At 43.0% G+C, this 24249-nt stretch overlaps 1 protein-coding gene across 5 annotated transcripts in view; it reads right to left on the bottom strand.

Annotated features, from left to right (window-relative positions):
- Window positions 1–24249, bottom strand: part of MGAT3 (beta-1,4-mannosyl-glycoprotein 4-beta-N-acetylglucosaminyltransferase) — a 157953-nt gene that overhangs the window by 26822 nt on the left and 106882 nt on the right. Inside the window, exon 1 of one of the 5 annotated variants that reach the window (XM_077452326.1) lies at window positions 10839–11359. The exons of 2 other annotated variants lie outside the window; for them this stretch is intronic. Coding sequence is in view for 1 of the 3 variants with exons in the window: in XM_077452324.1 (XP_077308450.1) it covers window positions 10903–11072 (170 nt within the window). In the remaining 2 variants the exon portion in view is untranslated. Of the gene's footprint in view, window positions 1–178; window positions 298–10838; window positions 11360–24249 lie in introns of those variants that run through there. 2 more of the 5 variants (XM_077452324.1, XM_077452328.1) reach the window with 2 other exon arrangements.

Genomic DNA, 24249 nt, shown 5'->3' with positions numbered 1-24249 from the left:
AAAGACGACGATTGAAAGCAATGAAATCATAATTGAAAGTGTCCTAGTTTGTCCCAACCTGTCACTGTCACTTTTGCTGAACACTTTGCCCTGCATGTAAATGTGTAGAAAAACATTTTTAGAATGTGGCTTAATAAAAAGGAATGAGCAGACTGAGTGCCTAAAATTACATGATTACCTGCATAAGAGAGATCAGAAATTGCCATTTTCCTTGATAGTGATCCTTTAATATTATGCAGAGATTTTCTTTAACATCATCCAGTTCCTACTGCAGAGTGACAAAAGTGTACTCTGAGGTGTGTGGGTGATATATTTTTTATACGTCTCAGGAAGCTGCATGTATGTACAGGGGAGGGAGGTGCCGACTCAGGAAGTGTACATATATATTATATATACACACACACACATATACACACGCTTATCCAATATATTTTTGATAATAAGCTGCTGCTGCTGCTTATGATTGCCTGAATACTATAGCTAATGGTGAATGTGGGAAAAATATATAAGCCCCTTACCCAGTATTCCAGTGCAAATAGAGTACAAACAGTTTAAACATGATGAGTGTCCATATAAAAACTGAAATGAACTAAATTGAGCCTCCGAACCCAGCTGATGCCTATTACGGGGAAATGCATTGGAGCAGCATTGCTTAGATGTCACCACGTATCAGCCTGTTGGCAAGATGCACGGCTGTGTTACTATTGTGAAATTCACCGCTTTTCTTGAATGCGAGTGCTACATATATTTTTAATAAAATATTGTCTGAAGAACTACACTATGAAGCCTCTTCCTTCCATTATCCCATGTATCTGATAACCTGGAGATAGATGGTCCATATCCAAGAAAGATCCTTTATCCGAACTGCCCGGTCCCATTAGAGGAGCAGTGTGTAGAGGATTTTGAGGAAAGGCTTATTCATGCTGGCTATCATTTGCATGAGCGCATCTGATTTCTATAATTTGAGATCCAACTGTTCTGGTAAGTGGCTTTGATTTTATACGAAGGAGAAAACATTGAGTGAACACCGCTATTCAACTTTCTGCATTGGTTTCGGGCATATGTTGGACTTTTTTATGATCAGTTTTTATATGGACACTTGTCACACTTAAAATGTAATCACTCTATTTGCACTGGAATACTGGGTAGCACACACACACATACACAGTTGTACTCATAACTTTACATACCCTGACAGAATTTATGATTTCTTGGCCATTTTTCAGAGAATATGAATGATAACACAAATATTTCTTTCACTCATGGTTAGCGTTTGGCTGAAGCCATTTATTATCAATCAACTGTGTTTACTCTTTTTAAATCATAATGGCAACAAATTAGCCAAATGGCCCTGATCAAACGTTTACATACCCTGGTGATTTTGGCTGGATAACATGCACACAAGTTAACACAGAGGGGTTTGAATGGCTATTAAAGGTAACTATCCTCACACCTGATCTGCTTGCTTGTAGTGTGTGTGTGTGTGTGTGTGTGTGTGTGTATAATAGGTCAATGAGTTTCTGGACTCCTGACAGACCCTTGCATCTTTCATTCAGTGCTGCACTGACGTTTGTGGACTCTGGGTCATGGGCAAAGCAAAACAAATTGTCAAAGGATCTGCGGGAAAAGGTAGTTGAACTGTATAAAACAAGAAAGGGATATAAAAAGATATCCAAGGAATTGAGAATGCCAATCAGCAGTGTTCAAACTCTAATCAAGAAGTGGAAAATGAGGGGTTCTATTGAAACCAACCCACAGTCAGGTAGACCAACTAAAATTTCAGCCAAAACTGCCAGGAAAATAGTTTGGGATGCAAAGAAAAACCCACAAATAATTTCAGGTGAAATACAGGACTCTAAAAACATGTGGCGTGGCCGTTTCAAGATGCACAATAAGGAGGCACTTGAAGAAAGATGGGCTGCACAGTCGAGTCGCCATAAGAAAGCCATTACTACGCAAATGCCACAAAGTATCCCGCTAACAATGCGCCAAACAGCACAGAGATAAGCCTCAAACCTTCTGGCACAAAGCCATTTGGAGTGATGAGACCAAAATTTAGCTTTTTGGCCACAAACATAAATGCTCATTTGGAGAGGAGTCAACAAGGCCTATGATGAAAGGTACAGAGGTGGATCACTGATGTTTTGGGGCTGTGTGAGCTACAAAGGCACAGGAAATTGGGTCAAAATTGTTGGCGAGATGAATGCAGTATGTTATCAAAAAAATACTGGAGGAACATTTGCATTCATCAGCCAAGGAAGCTGCTCATGGGACGTACTTGGACATTCCAACATGACAACGATCCCAAGGCCAAGTCGACCTGTCATTGGCTACAGCAGAATAAAGTAAAGGTTCTGGAGTGGCCATCTCAGTCTCCTGACCTCAATATCATTGAGGCACTCGGGGGAGATCTCATACGTGCAGTTCATGCAAGACAGCCCAATAATTTACAGGAACTGGAGACTTTGCCAAGAGAAATGGGCAGCTTTATCATCTGAGAAGATAAAGAGCCTCATCCACAAATACCGCAACAGACTTCAAGCGGTCATGTTAAAGGGGCAATACACGGCATTAAGAACTGGGGTATGTAAACTTTTGATCAGGGTCATTTGAGTAGTTTCTGTTGCCATTAGCATTTAAAAAAAAAGAGTAAACACAGTTGATTGATAATAAATGGCTTCAGCCAAACACTAAGCATGAGTGAAAGAAAAGGTTTTGTGTTATTCATATTTTCTGAAAAATGGTGAAGAAATCATAAATTCTTCCAGGGTAAACTTATGAGCACAACTGTATTAATAATGATCTATTATCCTGCATTCTCCATGTCAGCACTGGCCTACCTCATGTAGCTCAGTCCTCCTATGCATAAGTACATAAGCACAGAAATCATTAGTGTCATACAGCATATAAGGCTAAAAACTAGCACAAATCTATTGTCTTACATGACCTGCGCCTCAAAGGTAGCCAAAAGCAGAGAACTTTGGCTGCCAGATATTTCTGCATGCTGCTACTACATAAAGGGGTTTATTTACTAAAACTGGAGAGTGCAAATCTTAATTGAACAAGTTGAAGTTAGAATCTGATTGGCCACCATGCACAACTGCACCAGATTTTGCCTTCTTCTGTTTGTGTAAATCAAGACATACATGATAAGTTATTCTACCCACATGTTCACCTCATGTAGTACAACAAATTGATTTTCAGGTCTCATACCAAGTAGCTGCCACGCTGCAGAGTGAACATAGGGGGGTACTCGCTCAGTTCAGAGAATACTCTGCATTCAAAAGACTGTAAAGCATTGGACGAGATGGAGTGACTTACATGCACTGAGAAAGATGCAAGGGGTTCTGTAAATGGTGCCCATGCCAAGTGAGCAACCCCCTTGAACATTATGGAGGCAGAGCAGCATTTCGGCACAAGGCCTAGAGGACAGCAGCAATCTCATGTAGCACATAAATTGAGATGCCATCGCCGGGGACAGAAGACCAAGGGAAAAGAAAGGATGGCTCAGGTGAGCACATCACTGGATCGTGGGAAAGGTGAATGTCTTTTTATTAAAAGTCAGCAGCTACAGTTTTTGTAGCTGCCGATTTTTAACAAACACAAAAATGACCAGAGCTTCTCTTGAGTTGGATCATGTGACAATCAAAAACCATTTGTTAACCACTTGCCGACCGGCGCACACAGATGTATGTCGACAGAATGGCACAGGCAGGCAAATGGGCGTACCTGTACGTACCTTTGAATTTGCCGCCTATCGGGAGCGTGCGGTGCCGCAGGTGCGTGCCCGCGGGTCCTGGGAAACTATGTTTGCCGGTGGCCCGCGATTGCGGTGTGGAGAGGCAGAACGTAAACAAGGCAATTCCCTATTCTGTCTTGTGACATGACAGAGATCCACTGCTCCCTGTCATCGGGACCAGTGATTGCTGTCATGTCAGTGGTAGCTCATAACCCCTACAGTTAGAACACCTCCCTAGGACACACTTAACCCCTTGATCGACCCTCTAGTGTTTAACCCCTTCCCTGCCAGTGCCATTTACACAGTAATCAGTGCATTTTTATATGACAATTGTCCCAAAATAGTGTCAAAAGTGTCAGATGTGTTCGCCATAATGTCGCAGTTACAATAAAAATCGCAGATCACCGCCATTACTAATAAATAAAAATGCCATAAATCTATCCCCCATTTTGTAGATGCTATAATTTTTGCGCAAACCAATATACCCTCATTGCAATTTTTTTTACCAAAGATATGTAGAAAAATATATATTGGCCTAAACTGAGAAAGATTATATTTTTATGGGGGATTTTTTTATAGCAAAAAGTAAAAAAATATTGCTTTTTTTTTTCAAAAAGTTTTTTTTTTAATATAGCGCAAAAAATAAAAAAAACGCAGAGGTGATCAAATACCACTAAAAGAAAGCTTTATTTGTGAGAAAAAAAGGACATAAAATTTGTTTGGGTACAGCGTGGCACGACCACACAATTGTCAGCTAAAGCGACGCAGTGCAGAATCGCAAAAAATGCTGTGGTCAGGAAGGGGGTAAAATCTTCTGGGGCTGAAATGGTTAAAGCGCTAACAATGTTTAAGGTGCCTCTAAAGACAAAATTCTTCCGTTTGGGAGATTCACCCTATTTGCTCTGTCTCATCGAAAGTAAAAGAAAATCCCAAATTTTAACCAACATTGGAACAGGAATAGAGGGGAAATCTACCAATGAGGAAACAAGTGCTGGGGAGACCCCAGGATTCCCTCACTTTGGATGGATTTATGTGGGCTATGGGACAGAAAGTAAAAGGACATTTTTTCAATGGGACAGAGATGGCAAAAAAAAAACTGACAGGGGTTATGACCCTCCCACCCTAAGCTTTATGGATAGTTTTAACTTCATGCTACTGAGTGAGTCAACCTTCTGGATTGGATGTTTTGCCAGTGAAATTTGGCACACAGTAAATTAGGTGACTGCCAAAAAAAAAAAACTTTAAAATGCTCATCATCATTATAGGATATCCACACGATAATGACGATTAAGTGGTTTCTCCAGACCCTCTTTATGCATTTTAGAGAAAAATATTTCGACTTCAGACCTAGAAGATGCTGTGCATGGCCCCGGTCAGGACAGCAATGAGGTCATACACTAGATAAAATATAGGGGTTTAAAAAAAAGTAGGTAAGGTTTAAAACCCACTTTCTTTCCCCTCTTTGTTGATGTGTTTTTGGGAGATTCTTCCAGTCCCAGAGGTGCAACAGAAAGTCATGTGAGAGGAACAGCTGTCTTTATTGGAAGACTTATCCTCACAGCTTTGGGTTTCACCCTCTGTCTCAATGACAATGGTCACCAGCACAAATAGGGCGAGTCTACTTAGTGGAGACACAGACAAGAACAAAAACTTGTCAGAGGTTCTAACCTTTCCTTACTCCATCATTAGTTTAGTCTTAACTGTAGTAAGGTAAACATTAACCAAAGATCTTAGAAAGAAATCATATGTTTGTGTTGTGGCACCTTTTCTCAAGTTCCAAGTAAGGTGCATGGAGAGGCAATGTATCTGTGTTCTCGGGGCTGAAAGTAAGACCTGAAAGTTTTGGTGCAAAGCACATTTGTAAAAACACATGCTCACCCTCAAGTCAATGGAACCAAAAAATGTCTCATTCGGCTTCAAAGGTAGCTGGTTTACCTTTTTTAACTTTAAGCCCTTTTCAAAACGGGTGGACTGATTGGATCCGCCTGTCAGCTTTTCAGGGGGATCTGATCGGACGATCCACTGCCCTTTATGGAGCAACGGATGAAAAAGGACATGTGTGAGTTTACACCCACTGCTAAAAGCAGGCGGATGAGGAATCCCTTTCCCATCCATCTGGCAGATCCATTTATATCCGACCAACCCATATAGGAAAGCAGGCTGTCTGTCTTTCTCTGCTCTTCATAGGTAGAGGGGACAATTTCCTATCATCCACCTGCTTGGCAGGGATCAGAACCCCCACTGAGCAGGCAGATCCGCTGAAAAACCCCTAACCATCAAACTACAGGTGCCCGAGTGCTCATATGCGAACAGGCACAATTTAAAAAGTACAGGATGTTGGTTGTTGAGTGTTTTGGAACTTTGAACTTTAAGCTACAAAATTCTCAATTGTGTGAGAAATAAAAATGGTAATTGGCTTTGCAGCGGCCACACCAAATCATGTTAAAAGTGCTGTGAAGTTTCTATAAACAATTACCAAGATAACAAAGTACTTGTGCCAATTTTATTACTTAAAAGCTGTTCTAAAGTATACACCATTATCAGAGTGGTGTAAATACAACATACTGTAGTTAATATAAGTTCAGTTTTGGGCCAAAATTAAAGTAAACACACTTGAATATGGTGCAGCGCCACCATGCGTCAAACAAATTTGTATGTACTACTCCTATTAGTTTGTCATGGGAAGTGCTAATAAAGAGGGCATTTAGAAACTGGCACATTTTTTTGGCGTGCACAAGTCTACATTAATCCCAGAGTTCCTTACATATCCAGTAGGGATGAGCTCAGGCGTCTTCAGATCCTAGTCTGAACTCACCAGAGCAATCCCACCAGGAAGCGGTCATCTGTACTGGGCCAATCATAAGTGGCCAAGGCATTACCCACCCTATGCGTACTGTACACAAATTTCTCATCACATGGGCTTTCTGATCAGGTCCACCTGTCAGTTTTTCAGACAGACCTGATTGGCCCCTCTAGTCTCTTCAATGGAGTGGCGGATGTCAGTGAACACATGTCTGCTGACATCCACCACTATCCGATCTGATCCTGTTTGCCAAAAACAGACGGGTGATTGTCCTATTTACCATCCGTCTGGCAGATCAATGGAAACGCACAAGCTGGTCCACTTCCATCTGATTGCCCCATAGAGCAGAGGAGGACTGTGTCCGTGCCCGCTCTGCATAGCAGGCCTGTCATCCACTTGCTTAACGGGGATCAGTGGAGAGATCCTCCACCGAGCAAGTGGATTGCGCTTAGCGGAGGCACCCGTGTGAAAGGGGCCTTATGCATGTAAAGTGCAACACAAGAATACAAAAACACATAAATCACACTTCAAAGCTTATGGTTTTAGGCAAACAGGGTCCTCATACAAAGCTTCTGGAATGACATTACTTTTTTGTGAAATGAACAATGGAACACTAATTATATATATATATATATATATATATATATATATATATATATATATACACATATTAGACATGTGCATTCGTTTTCGTCCGAATGCATTTTCGTCCGAATTTCAGCTATTTTCGTTTTCGTTTTGCCAAACGATAACGAAAGCACAAAATCCGAAAAACGAAAGATCCGACATAAATAAATGCTTTATTTTCGTTTTCATTGTTACAACAGTTCGATATAGAATAGGAGATTCGACGTGACTCTGACAACGTGTCTATAGAACCTGTGGTCGAATGTGCCTAACCTTACCTCTATTAGTCCAAGATTATATAGAGAAAATATTCGACAGAGAAAAAAGATTTGACAGAGAGAAAAGATTCTGCAAGATACTGTCCTAAAAAGTGTTTGGGGACCCGGGTCCTGCCCCAGGGGACATGTATCAATGCAAAAAAAAGTTTTAAAAACGGCCGTTTTTTCGGGAGCAGTGATTTTAATAATGATTAAAGTGAAACAATAAAAGTGTAATATTCCTTTAAATTTCGTAGGGGGGGGGGTTGTCTATAGTATGCCTGTGAAGGGGCGCATGTTTCCCGTGCTTAGAATTGTCCCTGCACAAAGTGTCATTTATGCAGGAAAAAAAGTCCTTTAAAATCACTCGCAGCTATAATGAATTGTCGGCTCCCGTAATACAGAGAACACTCATTGAAAGTCATTGATAAAAAAATAAATAAATAAATAAAAAAAAAAGCGTGGGGGTCCCCCAAATTCAATTACCAGGCCCTTCAGGTCTGGTATGGATATTAAGGGGAACCCTGCCTCAAATTTAAGAAAAAATTTGACGTGGGGTTCCCCCTAAATATCCATAACCAGACCCTTCAGGTCTGGTATGGATATTAAGGGGAACCCCGCGTCAAATTTAAAAAAAAATTGACGTGGGGTTCCCCCTAAAAATCCATACCAGACCCTTTATCCGAGCACGCAACCTGGCAGGCCGCAGGAAAAGAGGGGGGGACGAGAGAGCGGCCCCCCCTCCCTCCTGAACCGTACCAGGCCACATGCCCTCAACATTGGGAGGATGCTTTGGGGGTCTGTGACCCCTCAAAGCACCTTGTCCCCATGTTGATGAAGACAAGGGCCTCATCCCCACAACCCTGGCCGGTGGTTGTGGAGGTCTGCGGGCGGGGGGCTTATCAGAATCTGGAAGCCCCCTTTAACAAGGGGACCCCCAGATCCCGGCCCCCCCCCTGTTTGAAATGGTAAGGGGGTACAAAAGTACCCCTACCATTTCACAAAGAAAGTGTAAAAAATGTTTAAATAAAACAAACACACTTTTGAAAAATTCCTTTATTAAAAATAAAAAAAAGATTCCAGCGGCGGTAATCCACTCTTGCTATCCATCGACGGACGGTCATATCTCCAGCGATGTCTAATGTCATCCAGCGCAGCGCAGCATCCTTCTTCTGTCTCCGTGGAGGAGACACTACAGGCATTCCGGCGGCTGACGTTTGTTATATACGGAGGGCGGGGCCACCCGTCACCTGACCCCGCCCCCCTCTGACGCAAGGGGAAACCCGGGGTTCCCCGTGACGTAGGGGTGACCCGCACCCCTCTGATGTAACACAGGCAGGTTTCCGTTACATCAGAGGGGGGCGGGGTCACCCCTACGTCACGGGGAACCCCGGGTTTCCCCTTGCGTCAGAGGGGGGCGGGGTCAGGTGACGGGTGGCCCCGCCCTCCATATATAACAAACGTCAGCCGCCGGAATGCCTGTAGTGTCTCCTCCACGGAGACAGAAGAAGGATGCTGCGCTGCGCTGGATGATATTAGACATCGCTGGAGATATGACCGTCCGTCGATGGATAGCAAGAGTGGATTACCGCCGCTGGAATCTTTTTTTTATTTTTTTATTTTTAATAAAGGAATTTTTCAAAAGTGTGTTTGTTTTATTTAAACATTTTTTACACTTTCTTTGTGAAATGGTAGGGGTACTTTTGTACCCCCTTACCATTTCAAACAGGGGGGGGGGCCGGGATCTGGGGGTCCCCTTGTTAAAGGGGGCTTCCAGATTCTGATAAGCCCCCCGCCCGCAGACCTCCACAACCACCGGCCAGGGTTGTGGGGATGAGGCCCTTGTCCTCATCAACATGGGGACAAGGTGCTTTGAGGGGTCACAGACCCCCAAAGCATCCTCCCAATGTTGAGGGCATGTGGCCTGGTACGGTTCAGGAGGGAGGGGGGGCCGCTCTCTCGTCCCCCCCTCTTTTCCTGCGGCCTGCCAGGTTGCGTGCTCGGATAAAGGGTCTGGTATGGATTTTTAGGGGGAACCCCACGTCAATTTTTTTTTAAATTTGACGCGGGGTTCCCCTTAATATCCATACCAGACCTGAAGGGTCTGGTTATGGATATTTAGGGGGAACCCCACGTCAAATTTTTTCTTAAATTTGAGGCAGGGTTCCCCTTAATATCCATACCAGACCTGAAGGGCCTGGTAATTGAATTTGGGGGACCCCCACGCCTTTTTATTTATTTATTTATTTATTTTTTTATCAATGACTTTCAATGAGTGTTCTCTGTATTACGGGAGCCGACAATTCATTATAGCTGCGAGTGATTTTAAAGGACTTTTTTTCCTGCATAAATGACACTTTGTGCAGGGACAATTCTAAGCACGGGAAACATGCGCCCCTTCACAGGCATACTATAGACAACCCCCCCCCCTACGAAATTTAAAGGAATATTACACTTTTATTGTTTCACTTTAATCATTATTAAAATCACTGCTCCCGAAAAAACGGCCGTTTTTAAAACTTTTTTTTGCATTGATCCATGTCCCCTGGGGCAGGACCCAGGTCCCCAAACACTTTTTAGGACAGTAACTTGCAAATTAGCCTTTAAAATGAGCACTTTAGATTTTGAACGTTGGAGTCCCATAGACTTTAATAGGGTTCTAAAGTATGCTATATACTAGCTCCGTCGAATCTTCTTTATACATTCGACAGACACCATAAGCCTTCAAAGACAGATTCGACCGTGATTCATGTGGATTTTCGGACGAATGCAATTTTTGAACGAAAAATGAAATAAATAAAAACGAATTTCGGGAGTAACTAAATAAATTAAGTTTTCAGACGAAAACGAAATTCCGAAACGAAATATTTTACTCTGCACATGTCTAATACATATACACATACACATACATATACACACACACACACATACACACACACACAAAAACACATACTACACAAACCCCAACAACACCAAGTTCTACATTCTCAAAAAGTACATGATTTATGGATACAAAAACATACAAACTTTACCAGAGTGCAGCAAGCAGTACGAGGCAACCAGTTTACAACGATCAGGTAATACCTTTAAAAACATTTCACGCTTAAAAATGTAACTGTGCAAACTGACAAAACAAATAAAACACAACACGAAAGGTGTACTGGACGTGAAATTCTCAACTCACATTTCAGCTTTGCTCATTTTACAAAAGGTCTTCTCTTCATGTGCAGTTAAGCTGAAAACATGTAATCTGTATCTGTACAACAATCTAATTTATCTATTATTAGGAACTTTACCTTTAAACAATACAGAGCTTTCATGAATGTGGAACACCGTTGCTATAACATACTAACTTAAAACACAATACTAAAGCATGCTCATCCTTGTAAGTTACCACACCTTACATACTTACCATATGCACAACGATTTAGCTTGTTTGATCTTGACCTTCAAGCAGTCAATAAGGTGATATTTACCTGAGACACAGCATGTCCATGACACATTCACAATACTTCCCCAGCTCTACTCTGTGAATCATATATGAAACATGACTTCTCCTTTGGAAAGATAAATAGCTTATCCTCTTTAACATGGCAGCCTCCTGTAATTTTTTGCATTTTACAACATTCGGATGGGTTGGAGGCATAAGTGCGAGAGTAGGAGGAAGGGGTGGAGGTTTTACTGGGCGCTGGTTTTATGGCCATAATGGGTTCAAAAGGCAATCAGATAGTTATGCTATAAAGAGTGAAAAAGTTCCAACTGCTCCCAGCAGGTAATTCAATGTCAGGGTGAAGTTGTATATCAACTGAAGGGCAGACACACAACAGAACATGGTTAGCTATTTCTCGGTTGGTTTTATTCTTTGCTGAGAACCTTTGCCTGTAGCCAGGTAACCTCTTAGGAGTTTGGTGGTTCTCAATCACAGGTGGAACAGATGAGATCAGCAATAATCTCTCCCCTCATTTAACCATGCTGCTGCCATGTGTCTCACTCCAGAAACAAACATAGAGTTTTCATTGGAAGCCTTTAACCACTCGCTTACTGGGCACTTAAACCCCCCTCATGTCCAGACCTATTTTCAGCTTTCAGCGCTGTCGCACTTTGAATGACAATTGCGCGGTCCCCACAAATAGAGCTTTCTTTTGGTGGTGTTTGATCACCTCTGTGGTTTTTATTTTTTGTTAAAAAAAATAGAAAAAGACCAAATATAAAAAAAATGTTTTTTTTTTATATTTTGTTACAACATGGTGTAAACAGGTATTTTTTCTCCTTCATTAATGTACGCTGATGGGGCAGCAGTGATGGGCACCGATGGGTGGCAGTGATGGGCACTGATTGCTTACACTGACAGGCAGCACTGCTAGGTGGCACTGATTAGCACCACTTGTGGGCATTGATACATGGATCGAAATTTGGCTGGTGCATCAGGGACTGGATGAATCTAGTTCCATGTGTGGGCACTGTGGTTGTACAGAAGTCAATCTACTGGTCTTCTATAGAGGAGGTCCAGCCTGGTTGAAAAAAATACTGTAGCTGCTGACTTTTCATATTATTAGGGCACTTATCTGCCCAGGGAGCCCACGATGTAGGCATCCCAGCTGATCTTTGGATCAACACCCGGGTGCTGCCACCACCATTCCTGGTAAGGGAACCCAGAAGTGAAGCCTTTCGGATTCAAAGTTGGTTCCCTACTGCACATGCGCAAAGCGAGATGCGCTTTCTAATTGGCCCAGCGGCGGGGAAAGGAGGGGGGCTGAAATTCCAGGAGATTGGGCTGCAGCTCCGTCTCTGGAAGTGAACCTGTCAAAAACAGCCCCCCCCCCCCCCCGAGAGGTGCCAAATTATCTAATGTTGCTTCGCCCTGTGGCCATTAGGGGCGCACACGTGCCCCCTGCTCACCCCCAAGCCAATGCGAGTGCCTGGTGGTCACAATCACCCCTGGGCTCCCTCGATTGGTGCTGACACACGAAGAACCTGGATCTATGTGTGTAAATACACAGTTTCCGGTTCTCTGAGGGGAGACAGATCATCTGTTCATAAAGAGTATGAACAGCGATCTGTCGTCTCCCCTGCACAGTCCCCTCCCCCCTTCAGTTAGAACACACACTAGGGAACACATTAACCCCTTGATTGCCCTCTAGTGTTAACCCCTTCACTGCCAGTGACATTTTTACAGAAATCAGTAATCATTTTTATAGCATCGATCGCTGTATTAATGCCAATGGTCCCAAAAATGTGTCAAAATTGTCCGATGTGTCCGCCATAATTTCTCAGTCCCAATAAAAATTGCAGACTGACGCCGTTACTTGTAAAAAAATAAAATAAAAATAATAATATAAATGCATAAAACTATCCCCTATTTTGTAGACGCTATAACTTTTGCGCAAACCAATCAATATACACTTATTGCGATTTTTTTTACCAAAAATCTGTAGAAGAATACATATCAGCCTAGACTGAGGAAAAAAAAATGTTTTTTTTATATATTTTTGGGGGATATTATAGTAAAAAGTAAAAAATAATGTGTTTTCTTTTTCAAAATTGTCGCTCTTTTTTTGTTTATAGCGCAAAAAATAAAAACTGCAGAGGTGATCAAATACCACCAAAAGAAAGCTCTATTTGTGGGGGAAAAAAGACGTCGATTTTGTTTGGGTGCAAAGTGTCACGACCGCGCAATTGTCAGGTAAAGCAACGCAGTGCTGAATTGCAAAAAGTGCTCTGGTCAGGAAGGGGGTAACATCTTCTGGGGCTGAAGCGGTTAATCTGCACTTCCGGCTATAGCCTGTGTATTCTTATGGCAGGGAAGTCTCCCTGCTGTCAGAATACAAAGCAGGGGGACTCAGGTTTTTTTTGTTCAACTTGCTGGCCAGCTGTGGTTATCTGGAAGCAAGGATGCACACAATCTTAGCTCCCCCCTTAGAGGGGGGGGGGGCTGTTAGTTTTTTTGCAGCCTGTGCCCCTTTGGGGCAATCTCCCTTCTCAATGGAAGATCCCCCCCCCATTCCTTTCTGGTGCCCATTTAAAATTTGGCATTATCTTTCACTTTCATGCTCAATGATAATGATCACCAGGACCAAAGTGAATGGCCTCTGTCCGCCAGCTCAGTGGGAGATCTATCCGTTGATCTCCGCCGAGCTGGCGGATTACAGGTCATTCTCTGCTCACTGAGCGGGGATGGGGCTTGTCGAGAGCCGCTGGTTTCTATGGAGAGATCGGATGAAAACGGACAGCATCAAATCTCACCCAATCCGATAGCGACGGATCCAGACGTAGGGACGTGCCTCTGATCGGACTAGGTCGGATGTCACCGCTGACATCCGTCGATCCATAGACCAACATGAAGCGCCCGTTCAGGTCCGCCGTCAAAACTGGCCTGAACGGTCCGACAGTGTGAAAAGGGCCTATATCTTCCTAACAGGAACAAAGACAGCAATAAAACACCACATATGTTCTGATCCCTCTCCACTCTATCAACAGTAAAAAAAAGTTTTGCCTATAGTTAGATTTTTAAAGTGATTCTAAAGGCAGAAGGTTATTTTATCTTAATGCATTTCTTAAGATAAAAAACCTTCAGTGTTCAGCAGCCCCCTAATATTTACCTGAGCCCCATCTCGATCCAGCGATGTTGCACAAGAACCTCGACTGCTTGGAAGTCTTCCTCCTTATTGGCTGAGACACAACAGTGGGCGCCATTGGCTCCCACAATTGTCAATCAAAGACAGTGAGCCAATGAGGAGAGAGAGGGTCATAGCCGAGCCACGGCTCCATGTCTGAATGGGTACACAGAGCAGCGGCTTGTCCCGGGTGCGCCCATAGCAAGCTGCTTGCTGTGGGGGCACTCAGCAGGAGGAAGAGGCTAGGATCACCGGCGAGGTGCTCAAGAAGAGGAGGATCTGGGCTGTTATGTGCAAAACCACTACACAGAGCAGGTAAGTATGAAATGTTTGTTATTTTTTTTTTTTTTAATAAGACTTTAAAACATATGTTTTTTTTTGTTTTGTTTTTTAGAATCATACTTACCTAGGTGGATGCAGCATCAGACCCATGCTGCATCTGTCCCCTGGTGCCTCTAACACTGAAAACCGAGCAGTCGCTCAGTGAGCAGAGAACTGCTGACTGTCAATCAGTGGCTCTCTGCTCTGCCTCCTCCTCGCTCACTGAAGCGCTGGGCTCGCTGATAGGCAGGGACGAGTGTGGCCTCGGGATCAGGGGGGATCCCGACTCTATGGTTGTGATAACACCCAGGCCTGAACCGACTCTGATGTCAGCAGAGAGCGGGACACAGGAGTGCAAAATGTACTGCACTTGTGATCCACAGGAGAAGTACAGCCAAAATAAAACTGATGTATTTGTGTAACTGTATAAGGTTAATTCATGTAACAAATTCACTGTATGGATTCCTTTTTTAGTTTCACTTAATTGAATTACTTTTATTTTTCTCCACATTTAAATGCAGACCAGGCCGTCCAGCCAAAGTGACTTACTAATGCTAAGTAAAACCATCTGCCTAAGTAATGATCTCATAGTAAGGCACATTGGAAAGAAGGAGGCGGAGCCCCAGCTAACACCCAGTAGAGCCGCACAATTAATCGCCAAGAATCGTTATCGCAATCTTGACTAAAGTGTTTCACAATTCTTTCTATGCAAAGAATTCTCTCTGCTCTTCTGAAGCCACAGCCTTCAAAAGAAAAGAAGAGAAAAACTGGGCAGTCTGCCAACAATCAAAACATTCTTTATCAGTTGAACTGAAGTATATACATTGTAACAATTTGCCAAAGGAATAGACTTTGGGGGTTATTTACGAAAGGCAAATCCACTTTGCACTGAAAATGCACTTGGAAGTGCAGTCACTGTAAATCTTAGGGGTAGATCTGAAATGAGTGGAAGCTCTGCTGATTTTATCATCCAATCATGTGCAAGCTAAAATGCTGTTTCTTAATTTCCTTGCATGTCCCCCTCGGATCTACAGCGACTTTACTTCCAAGTGCACTTCCAGTGCAAAGTGGATTTTCTTTTAGTAAATAACCTCCTTTGTAAGCAAGTGAAAAAAGTTTAGCCACTTAAACACTAAACCTTTTTCTGACATTTGTTGGCTTCAAATTAAAAAATATTTTTTTTTTTGCTAGAAAATTACTTAGCAACCCCAAAACCCCAAACATTATTTATTTATATATATATATATATATATATATATATATATATATATATATATATATATATATATATATATATATATATATATTTCATTAGACACCCTAGAGAATAAAATGGTGGTTGTTGCAATATTTTATGTCACACTGTATTTGCGCAGCGGTCTTTCAAATGCAATTTTTTTAAATGAATTAAAAAAAAACTAAAAAAAAACGAACCAGTAAAGTTAGCCCATTTTTTTTTTGTATAATGTGAAAGATTTTACGTCGCCAGAATCGTGAGAGAATAGTGATCTTTTTATTCTAAGCAAAAAAATAGTGATTCTCATTTTGCCCAGAATCGTGCAGCTCTAACACCCAGTAAGCTAATTAGCTCTTGCACCCCATGCTTTTTAAAGGTCTTATATAGGCGGTAAGGTGCAATGTACAAGGACCTGTAGCTGGTTGCCATGCATGCCTTGTAAAATCTGCCACCTGTATACACACTTACTGTACTGGTTTTTAACCATCATTAGCTGCATTTGTTATTGCTAGTCCTGTAAAATGCATTTTTTCAAACCTTTAAAATATTCTTTGAAACAGGGCGAGAGCAATTCTAGCTTGCACTAGTATGAGATTTTCTTACAATATAAAAAAAAAAACTCATGACAACCTTTTAGTAGATCCAGTGTATTCAAAAATAACATCTGAAAAAAAAAAAAAAAAAAACAACAAGAGTTGTAACCCTTCCCTAATCAATACAAAGCTAGATAAAATATGAAGATTAGAGAGCTTAATCACAATGTGAATACTGGAGTTTGACCCCTCCCCCCTCATGATGTCATACTGAATGGCACATTTATATCTCTTTAACATCAATGCCTGAAGGCAGGAACGATAAAGAGATCAGCCCACCTCATGCCAATATTTGGGTGGGATTAAACAACGAATGGCTTCTCACACCTCTGGGCAACTCCAGTGATCTCCCAGCTTTTATCACTTCATTTCACAAGCCAATGAATTGTATTCTTGTTGTGTCCATGAAATAACAGTAAATGAAAACTATGTACTTGATAGAAGCCTTTGCTCCAGTTATTTGGTGGTATGGCCCCTTCAAATGGGCCTGTTCCAGAATTAAGAAATCCTTGCGACTAATTTTATCATTTTATCAATAAATGTTGCAGCTTTTTCAGAATCTGTTGCTATGTCTGTGACAGATTCTTAAAGAATCATTGCCAGTTAGCAGAGTAACAAACTGGTAGTAATTAGGACCAACTCTCAGTTGATGTACAGAGGAACGCCAATACTCAGAATAGGGGACTTCATGCTGGGAAGCTGTCATTAATATGACAGCCTCCTGCACAAGGCTCCATGGTTCCTATGAAGCTGGCAGTCACCAGCATTTGGCTGCCGGGTGGGACATTCTCTGTGCTCAGTGGGGCTTCTCCCCACACAGAGCTATGACTGCTGAGCAGGAGTGAGGTTTCAATTACTGCACAGCTTTGAAGGTTTACGGGGAGATGCTGGGTACAAGAACGAGGCTGAATGGGCAGAAGCCACACTGAGCACAGTAAACACGAAATAATCCCAAAGAGACAGATACAAAAAAGCCCGACAGAGGGGTGTACTGAATTATCACTTTGTGTTTGATGTTTGTTGTGTTTTTTCTATTTGGATCCCTGCGCCTTTGTTTATTTTCAGCCGTCATCTGGGAAATCTCCAGGCCAGCAGTAGATTGGGGTCAGGAAGAACCATTGGTAACAACCAGACTGTTGGCTGCACAACCCACAACAACTGAGCAACCAATGCTGCTGGGTTGTGGGGTGGAGGAACCGGCTGAGCATGCACTGAGCAGTGGCGGCTGGTGCTGTACTTTGGGGCGGGGGGGGGGGGGGCGGTCACTCGCTCAGTCAAATACCCCAACCCTCTCTCCCTCACTCGCTCATCCATCCCTCCACCAGCCCCATACATAACCAATCTAGCAGCTTCAGCTTCTTCCTGCGTCTCCTCCTCCTCCATGGCAATGGCTTCCTGATTGACTGGGAGGAAAATCATCAAGACAATAGCGAATATTAATTCTCTACTGTCACACAACTGGGTGGACTCAGGGCGCAGTGCCCTGTGCCCACCCTTTTTTGAAGCCAATTAGAGCCTCAGGCTCACGTGCTTCAAAAACAAAAATTGAAATCCATGCGTCCGGTGCCCTGCATGCAGATTAGGGGCAGGACGCATGGATTAAGGGGGGGGTGGCACCCCTGCAGCCCTAATGGACAGCCCGCCACTGAGAATGCACTGCCCAGGCCTTACTGCCACCCTCCAACATGCCTTTGTGCAACAAATTTATCTAGCTGTTTCTGACACAGGCACCAACATTTGTCCTGTGGAGGCATGACAAAATTCTACAACATTTTACAAATGCCATGGAATGTGCCTTGTTTGTCTGAGTATGGAGTCATTACGCCAGACTTTTGCTGAGAAAAGCGATGTCTGCAATTTCTTCTTTTTTTTTTATATAGGATCCCTTGCGACTTACTAGATCAATTTCACTTTGCCCTTGAAAATAATCTGACAAGCCAGCCTTTGCTGTGAAGGGTCAATTGTCTTTCCCCTCTTGGCTGCATTCAAGCCGGGATTTGTTCAAATTACAGTTTTAAAGGGAAGTGTATTTGTAAAAACATATTTTGAGTTAATATTGCAACGCTTATCTTAACCACTTGAAGCTTTTTACCCCCTTCATGACCAGGCCATTTTTTGCTATTTTGCACTGTGCTAGCTTAACTAGTAATTGCGTGGTATAATATACATATATAATGGGCTAGTGCAGCAGGCAACCTAAAACTATCTGACAATGGGGGGGAACTGACTAACTGCCACTGATATCACCAGTGACACTAATACAGTAATCACTGCTAATAATATACACTGTCACTGTACTAATGACACTGGCTGGGAAGGGGTTACCATCTGGGTCTATCAAGGAGTTAAATGTGTGCCTAACAATGTGTATTGTGTGTATTATGTGCTGCTTTTCACTACAGATCTTATTGTTTCTTATCCCTGCTTTGCCGAGATAAAAAAAACAGAGAGATTGTTTCCTCTATACAGAGACCTGTATTGGTTGTCAACACAGGACTCTGGGCTGTGATTTCACACAGCTGGTCAGTAGGTCCCGGCCATGAATCATTGGCTGAAAATTGCCAACAGAATCCCGCTGTGTACAATTACAGCTGGTGTCGGCTAGGTGACTCGTATGCTTGCTCCCTAAACCCAGAAGTAGGCAGCAGTGTAGGGGTACATCGCTTTGCCTGTGAGGGCCACCTGTCCGCAGCACAAAATATATACTGTATATTTGGAGATGAGCCACTATAGGCAGGGTAGATTTGCTACCACAATGACTCTGCATAACTTTTTAATAGTTGTTGAGGTAAGATATCAGCCACACAGGCAGTCATTTTTCAATAATTTGGCGAATTCATAGGTTTGCATTGTAAGAAGAAGCAGTATAGAGAACTATTGTTTAGCACTCCAAAGAAGAAAACAGTCGGTTTGCAATGGCTGACCCCAAGAACATATATAATCAGGTTATACAAAGAATTGGATAAGATTAGTTACATCATGCTTATCTAAAACTTTTAATGCCTACAGACTAAAGGAATGCTGACGCTGGCACCTAGGGACCACATTCTACCTTCATATTGCCTACTAACCTCTACAGTGCACTCGCCAGTCCCCCAAAGACCCCGGAAAATACCAACTTCCTGAAATTTGTATTTGCATAGTGACAGGCATGTGCCAACACTTGGCAGTACTCTGGCCAAAGGACGAATGTGCATGTGTGTTCCAAGCTGCTAAGTTTGGGGTTTGTAGGGAGCTCCATTGGTATATTGAGGAAACAGGTGGATATTGTGAAAGTAGGATGTGGCAATTTAGTGTGCCCACTATCCTGAATCTGCATTACTTTTGCTTACCGATTTTCCATTTTATAAAGTTACTTTATAGTTTCATAGCATACCTAGCCACAGACTGTACACAGCATACACGCATAAACAGTTTATTCTAGATGGTAAACATAAAATCTGTGATGTAACTGTTTTTTAAAGAACAATATAAAGTATAATTCAGGTATAAGAATTAACAGAGAAGTACAGTCAATGCTCAATTCGCTGTTCTTCTTCATTCTGCACTCTTGTGATTGGTTTTCAGCAAACAGTAGGCTGAAATCCGCTGTCTGACATCACAGAGCCGCTCCAGAAATGGGAAAGATCACAAAGCATATGGTGGGGATCCACCCACGTGCCTGTATAGTCATCTAGCCGCTGGAAGCCTGAGCCACCCACTCCCGCCCCCTTCACAGCCCAACACTCCAGTGAGCACGAGGGGGTGGGCAGAGAGCAGAGAGCTCTGAGAACCGAGAGATTGGCAAGGTTTGATTGCTCGGGTTTTCAGTGTTAGAGCCGCGGGGGACAGATGTAGCATCAGGCCGATACTGCATCCAACTAGGCAAGTATGATTCTACAAAAAAAAAAAATAAATAAAACCCCATAATTCTCTATTAACACACAATTGTCTCAAGCTTCTAAAAATATTACCTAAATAAAAACTCTTGGCCGGTAGCAGAGGGGTAAAACCGATCCGCTAGCGGCCGAATACCGCCGCTAAAACCACGGTAAAGTGCCATTAAAAATAGCGTAGTTTTAACGCCGACGCCATTCCCGCCCAGTGTGAAAGGGGCCTTAAAATGTTGAGAGGCTTATAACCCCTTTTTTTGCCATCTATGTCCTATAGAGAAAAAATTCCCTTCGCATCCTGTCCCATAGTCAAAACAAGAAGTGAGGGAATCCTGGGGTATCCCCAGGGCCACAAAAACTAGTGTCCCAATTGGAAGATTTTCACTCCATTAGGCTGTTTCCACTATTGCAACCCGAAAGCCGCACGATTTTGACCCTATTTTTTGCTGTGATTTTAACGTGATTTTGATGCGACTTGAAGCAATGCCTGTGTTAGCTTGATATCTTTGGAACTCAAGTCGCATCAAAGTCAGACCAAAGTAGTGCAGGGACTACTTTGAAGTCGCACAGATATGAATGGTACTCATTGGAAATCATGAGGTACAACTTGTCATGCCACTTTGCAGTCCCAAGTCGCAAGACAAGTCACACTAGTGGAAACGTAGCCTAACTGTTCTGGCGTCAACCCAAAATTTGGGATTTTCTTTTACATTCACTTTCAATATTATGGTAAACAGGACAAAAATACAGGGTGAACCTCCCTAACGGGGCACAGACAGCAAAAAGATTACGGTCTCCTTTCACACTACCGTGACAAGTCAAGTGGTGCAAAGGCACAAGGATAAGCTGAGCTCCTACCCACCAGTAGTGGCAACTTTCCTACTGCCCGCTGAAGGTCTCCTCTGCCCACCAAAGGTTCACATGAGAAGTTCCTCAGTGGGCGGCAAGTTCGCTAACCCTGGTATAATTTGTCCTTCCCCTTAGACCCCTTTCAAGCTGAGGCGTTTTTCTGGTGCTAAAGGGCTAAAAATAGCGTCTGTAAAGCGTCTGAAAAACGCCTCCCCTGCCACCCCAATGTGAAAGCCCGAGTGCTTTCACACTGGGGCGCTGCGCTGGCAGGACTTTAAGCATCTTTGAGGCGGTGGAGGAGCAGTGTTTACACCACTCCTAAAGCGCCCCTGACCACTTAAATGAATGGGCACCGCTGCCGAATCACCTGCAAAGCGCTTCAGCAGAGGCGCTACACAGGTGCATTTAACCCTTTCTTCGGTGGCTAGCATGGGTTAAAAGCTCCTGCTAGTGGTCAAATAGTGCTGCTAAAACAGCGGTAAATCGCTGCTAAAACCAGGGGCGCTTTACCACTAACACTGCCCGTGGCTCAGTGTGAAAGGGCTCTTAGTGTATTGTGCAGCATGGTTTTCACATCCTATAATGTGTATTCACAAAAGAAAGTGTATGTTAACCCTTACCTTACAAAACAACTACTTTGGTAAAAATACAAATAAAAGGCAAAACATTTGTGTATAGATATAAAAACAAACATTATAAATATCTTTTTTCTTTTAATATAAACCCCCTTTCGCATGAACGGACCACTCAGGTCCACCTGTCAGTTTTTTAGGCGGACCTGAATGGACGCTCCATGCAGGTCTATGGAGCGATGGGTGTCAGCAGTTATCATGTCCGCTGACATCCGATCCGCTAAAATCAGATGTATGGTGATACGCTCACATCCATCCTGGCGGATCGGATGAGATCTGCTAAAAACAGACATGCTATCCATTTTCGTCCGATCCTCTGACAGGCTCCTCCCCGCTCAGTGAGCAGAGATGGACCTGTCATCCGTCGGTTCAGCGGAGATCAATGGAGAGAGCTCCTGCTCAGCTGGTGGACTCTGCTGAGCAGATCCGCCTCCTGGGAATGAGGCCTTAGTGATCACATAATCTCTGTTCTCAGCTGCATAAGGAGCTTTAGAGAGTTGGAGGTGGAGAAACAGAAGTACACTAATCCTCCCAGGGAATGGCTGTGCAGGGGGTGGGTCAACAGAAGTCTAATCATTGAAGACCAGGTAAGCTGTTCTCACAGCACAGCCATAAAACTGACCACAATGGGATCGATGTGCTCTTATGCCTATTGTGGTCAGTTTGCAATAGGAAAGCAGAGGAACCGGCAAGAGTACCAGGGATTTCACACAAACAAAGCAATATGAAACTTTTTCATACAAGTACATGGTACAACAGACACATATAAGGAATATGATGTGTTGGGGTAACATACTCTTTAAGATACAGCTGCATGCCTGACTGCATCCTCAGGGTGTGTTCCACTGAAGTGCAAAATGTATTTCTATATTTAGATATGATCTTCATCTTTTCTTACGTTGCCTCTACCGCAGACTAAACATCTGTGCATACATCACCATGCTGGCCAGTGTTTCACAGAATCTTTTTATAGTAGGATTTCATTAAACAACATGAATCTTATCCTCTAGAAAGGACAGATATCAGGCCTATACAGTATACAGTAAAGCAGGCGCAGAGCTCGGAGCTCGGGATCGTTCTATCTGCTTTACTAATCCCCGTCATCAGTATCAAGTTCCCTCTAAAGCTCACCTCCAGCCATAAAGTTTTCTGCTTGTTTTGGAGTGGGGAAGGGTTAAAGCCTCTGTTAAGTTTTTATTTGCAATCCACTTGTTTAAAATTGTACCAGTGGGGGACACACACTGCGACAAAACACTTTTTTTTTTTTTTTAAATGGAGAAGAGCAAGAACCTTTTTTCAGGTTATTATTACCATTTGTATTCTTCTCCTGTCATGTGGATAGGAAATGAGGTCAAATCTCTCAACGACACAATAAAAACAGAAGAATTAACCCTAAAAGTGGTTGTAAAGGTAGTTTTTTTTTATCCTAATGTATTCTATGCATTAAGATAAAAAACCTCCTGTGTGCAGCACCCCCCCCCCCCCCCCCTCAGTCCCCCTAATACTTACCTGAACCCCATCTCTATCCAGCAATGTGTATGAGTGCCTTGGCTATCCGGGACCCTCCCTCCTGATTGGCTGAGACACAGCAGCGGCACAACTGGCTCTCGCTCCTGTCAATCACAGTCAGCCAATCAGGAGAGAGAGGGGGTGGGGCCGAACCACAGCTCTGTGTCTAAATGGACACACAGAGCTGCGGCTTGGCTAGTGTGCCCCCCATAGCAAGCTGCTTGCTTAGCTGTGGGGGAACTCAACAGAAGGGAGGGGCCAGGAGCGCCAAAGAGGGACCCGAGAAGAGGAGGATCTGGGCTGCTCTGTGCAAAACCACTGCATAGGGCAGGTCAGTTTAACATGTTTGGTATTTTTATAGAAAAAAAAAACTGAATTTTAGTATCACTTTAACACTAAAAAAATGTTGGCTGAATTTGGACTGTAATAAAGGTATCTATAAAAAAAAATGTGAGATTCCCCACAAACTGCTCTGCTTTACCATTCTAAGATCAATGTAAAGCAAGCACGTGGACCAGAAAACATTTCTTCATAAAGCAGTAGAGCTGCACGATTAATCATAAGCCCGGGTTCACACTGCTGTGGGACTGAAATCGTAAGATCGTAAGATTTCATTCCTGCATGTTAGTCCGACGATTTCAGAGACAGCTGTGCAGTTTCCTGCACAGATGTCTATTGAAATCGCATCTGAAATCGCCAAACGTAGTATAGAAATTAGTTTTGGGAATCGGTGAGGCGCCACAAAGTCAGCATTGAACCGATTCAGATGGTTCCATTGCGGGCAATAGTTGCCAATTTGGCATGCGATTTGACATGTCAAATCGCATCAATATGAACCAGGGCTTAAGAATCAAGATTGTGATTCTTTCCCCCTCACAATCTTAAAGCATTTTCCCGATTCTATGCAGAGTTCTCTGCTCAAGCCGACAGCTGTAAAAAACAACAAAAAAAAAAAACAGGCAGTCTGCCAAGTTTCACAACATTCCTCAGCCGCTGATATTGCTACACTTAGAGGCGCCTCTCTTCTCATTTATACTCTGTAGTTTCTGCTGGATTTTGCTTCTGATCCCCTTCTGGAGGCCATTTGTAGATGGATATTTTATGGTTAGACAACCTATCACATTGCTAGAATCTTTTTATATGGACTATAAACTGAAGGATTAATGAACTAATGGTTGTGGTACGAATTATCTGAG

Source organism: Lithobates pipiens, unplaced genomic scaffold, assembly GCF_037356315.1.
Source record: "Lithobates pipiens isolate NorthernLeopardFrog02 unplaced genomic scaffold, aLitPip1_a1.2 Scaffold_23, whole genome shotgun sequence".
NCBI lineage: Eukaryota > Metazoa > Chordata > Amphibia > Anura > Ranidae > Lithobates > Lithobates pipiens.
The sequence above is the reverse complement of the archived record's forward strand: the minus strand, read 5'-3'. Positions and strand labels throughout refer to the sequence as shown.